Source organism: Berghia stephanieae, chromosome 2 (genome assembly GCF_034508935.2).
Source record: "Berghia stephanieae isolate SIO BIC M18660-M18661 chromosome 2, UCSD_Bste_1.3, whole genome shotgun sequence".
Taxonomy (NCBI): Eukaryota; Metazoa; Mollusca; class Gastropoda; order Nudibranchia; family Aeolidiidae; genus Berghia; species Berghia stephanieae.
Window position 1 is genome coordinate 2,626,887 of NC_088361.1, and position 2,500 is coordinate 2,629,386.

General features: G+C 32.5%; 1 protein-coding gene across 1 annotated transcript in view; it reads right to left on the bottom strand.

The window, feature by feature from the left end:
* LOC144963673 (BTB/POZ domain-containing protein 6-like) overlaps positions 1–2,500 on the bottom strand; it is a 10,235-nt gene that overhangs the window by 6,995 nt on the left and 740 nt on the right. The window contains exons 2-3 of the mRNA XM_078897631.1: positions 1,735–1,949; positions 709–835 (exon numbers count right to left, since the gene is read on the bottom strand). Coding sequence (XP_078753757.1) covers positions 709–835; positions 1,735–1,949 — 342 coding nt within the window. The remainder of the gene's footprint in view (positions 1–708; positions 836–1,734; positions 1,950–2,500) is intronic.

A 2,500-nucleotide genomic window follows, 5' to 3' on the forward strand; every position in this document is an offset into this window, starting at 1 on the left:
CTTTCTGTTTTCTACTATAATACTGATTCATACGTATGTAAAAACGTGCACAGGTGAGGCACACCTACATTCGTGACAGCGAATGACGTGAATGTAGACTTCCGTTATGTCAATGTGTCAATAATGATTGGATGGTCACTTCGTCATTAAACATCAAAGAAGGAGTGATATACGTCATCGGCAAGTATTTCAAATATTTTAATGTCGCATGTCACGATGACATTTCTACTAAATGTTTTGAGACGTCTGGGGATTCATATAATTAATTGGTAACAAAAATTACATTGTATAAATCAATTATTACATTATTATATCATTATATTATTATAACTGCATGTCTAATCGTTTTTGCCAAGAAAGCGTTTACAACAATGCGAGTCACCCTGTTACTGAAAATGGCAAAATGATATGCCAGGTCAGGGTAAACTGGAACTCTTCTTCTAATGACATGAGTTATAATTTTACCTCTTGATATTACATAAGCAGAGCTTAAATATTATCAAGTTTATGTACTATTACAACGCACAGTTTCAGCTTCATTATTTAAAACTTATTATATCAACTGATTCAGATGCATATATAACATCAAATAATTATTTCAAATCCGTAAGGATATCATGGACTTGTATTGCAGACTTAATACTGTTTCAAAGAGGTGAATGACATATGATGTAAATTTATTGGTGGCGTCTAAAAGATTTTACTCACCTCTAAACAGTTGTGTAAGTAATTAAGGCAGGCGTTTTTCAGCGCCAGAAGCTTGTACAGGTCAGCAGCAGCAAGGATTCCAACGACACTTATGACTTGCAATTTCTGGTCTTCACAATATATGTGCCTGTCCCAAGGAAATAAAGAAATTATCTTTTAAAGAATGCAATTACACAAAGGGGTTAAAACATAAAGTGTATTCCCTATCTAAAATTCCAATATGTTATGCTTTTGGGTATCGAGAAATTATGTACTTTCTAAAACATGACTTTAATAGCTAATGTCTAATTATTTTTTAAATTCAAAATTGTTTCTGAGTCTGATAAAGAAAAGCACCTTGTCTTTAACAGCGGAAAATATGAATAATAGGTTATGTCATTATATATGGAATTACAGCTTAGTTAATATAGTATGTCAATTTACATTTTTGACATATAAAAAAAATATAGTGGAATTTAAGAAGATTGCATCAATAAATGAGCATCTTTACTGAAGATGCAAAACCATTCGGTATTTTTAAAACGCACAGGTAGAAGGGAATGAGAATCAGTTCCATTTCAGTTGGTCAGAATATTCTTTATGACAAGCCGTATGTGAAAAAAAGTATCAGTAAAAGTTACCAAAAGATATTTTGTTACTCAGTGCGGGATTAATTGAGCCCTATTCATTAAAAACTGGACATAGTTACAACAGTGGCCACACAATCTTTTAACACTGGGCCCTATTCATTAAAAACTGGACATAGTTACAACAGTGGCCACACAATCTTTTAACACTGGGCCCTATTCATTAAAAACTGGACATAGTTACAACAGTGGCCACACAATCTTTAAACACTGGGCCCTATTCATTAAAAACTGGACATAGTTACAACAGTGGCCACACAATCTTTTAACACAAAAAATTGTGATTAAAATGAAATAATATTTATTGAAAAGTGTGATACAACGTTAAATGGTCGAGTAAAACAATAGATGTGGCACGATATTGTTTTAAAACTTAAATCCATTCATTTCATTGATTCACCTCAAAACTTCCCAAAAGTAGTCAGCAGATATATCTGGGACTTCAAACTCTGTTTTTTCGGGATCGCTGCTGTTGAACATCTGAAGGAAGACGTCACTCCGAGTCATAAGAACGTACTTGTGGGCTCCAAGTTTTTCTCTCTTCTCGCCGACGTAGAACATGACGTCACAAGACATCTGACTTTCCAGCATATGCCGGTTCTTTTCCACTACACTCTGTCCAATGAAAAGATCGTTTGGTGAATTGTTACAATATCAAATAAATAAATAAATAAATACACGCACACAAAAAAAAAAAAAAAAAGAACAAAAAAAAAAAAAAAAACAAACAAACAAAAACAAAAAACAACAAAAAACAAAAAAACAAAAAACGAATGGATATTGAAAAGCAGAAAGATGTATTTAAATGACGGCAAAACCTAATAATAATATTTATTTTAAAAAATGAATATTTCAAGCTTTCTCGCGGTTCACTGTCAAAGAACTATAACAAAAGAATGTGAATATGATTTTTAGAAATATCGGTCATAATAAACAACAACAACAAAAAGAGAGAATTGTCATGGAAGTATCATATATCACACATGGTGATGACGACGGTGGTTTTATAAGTTATAGTAATGTTGTTATTGTTATTCTTATTGTTATTTTTGTTGTTGCTGCTGTTGCTGTAGTGGTTGTTGGTGGCGGTGGTGGTGATGACTTGATAATGATGATGATGATGATGATGATGATGATGATGATGATGATGATGATGATGATGATGA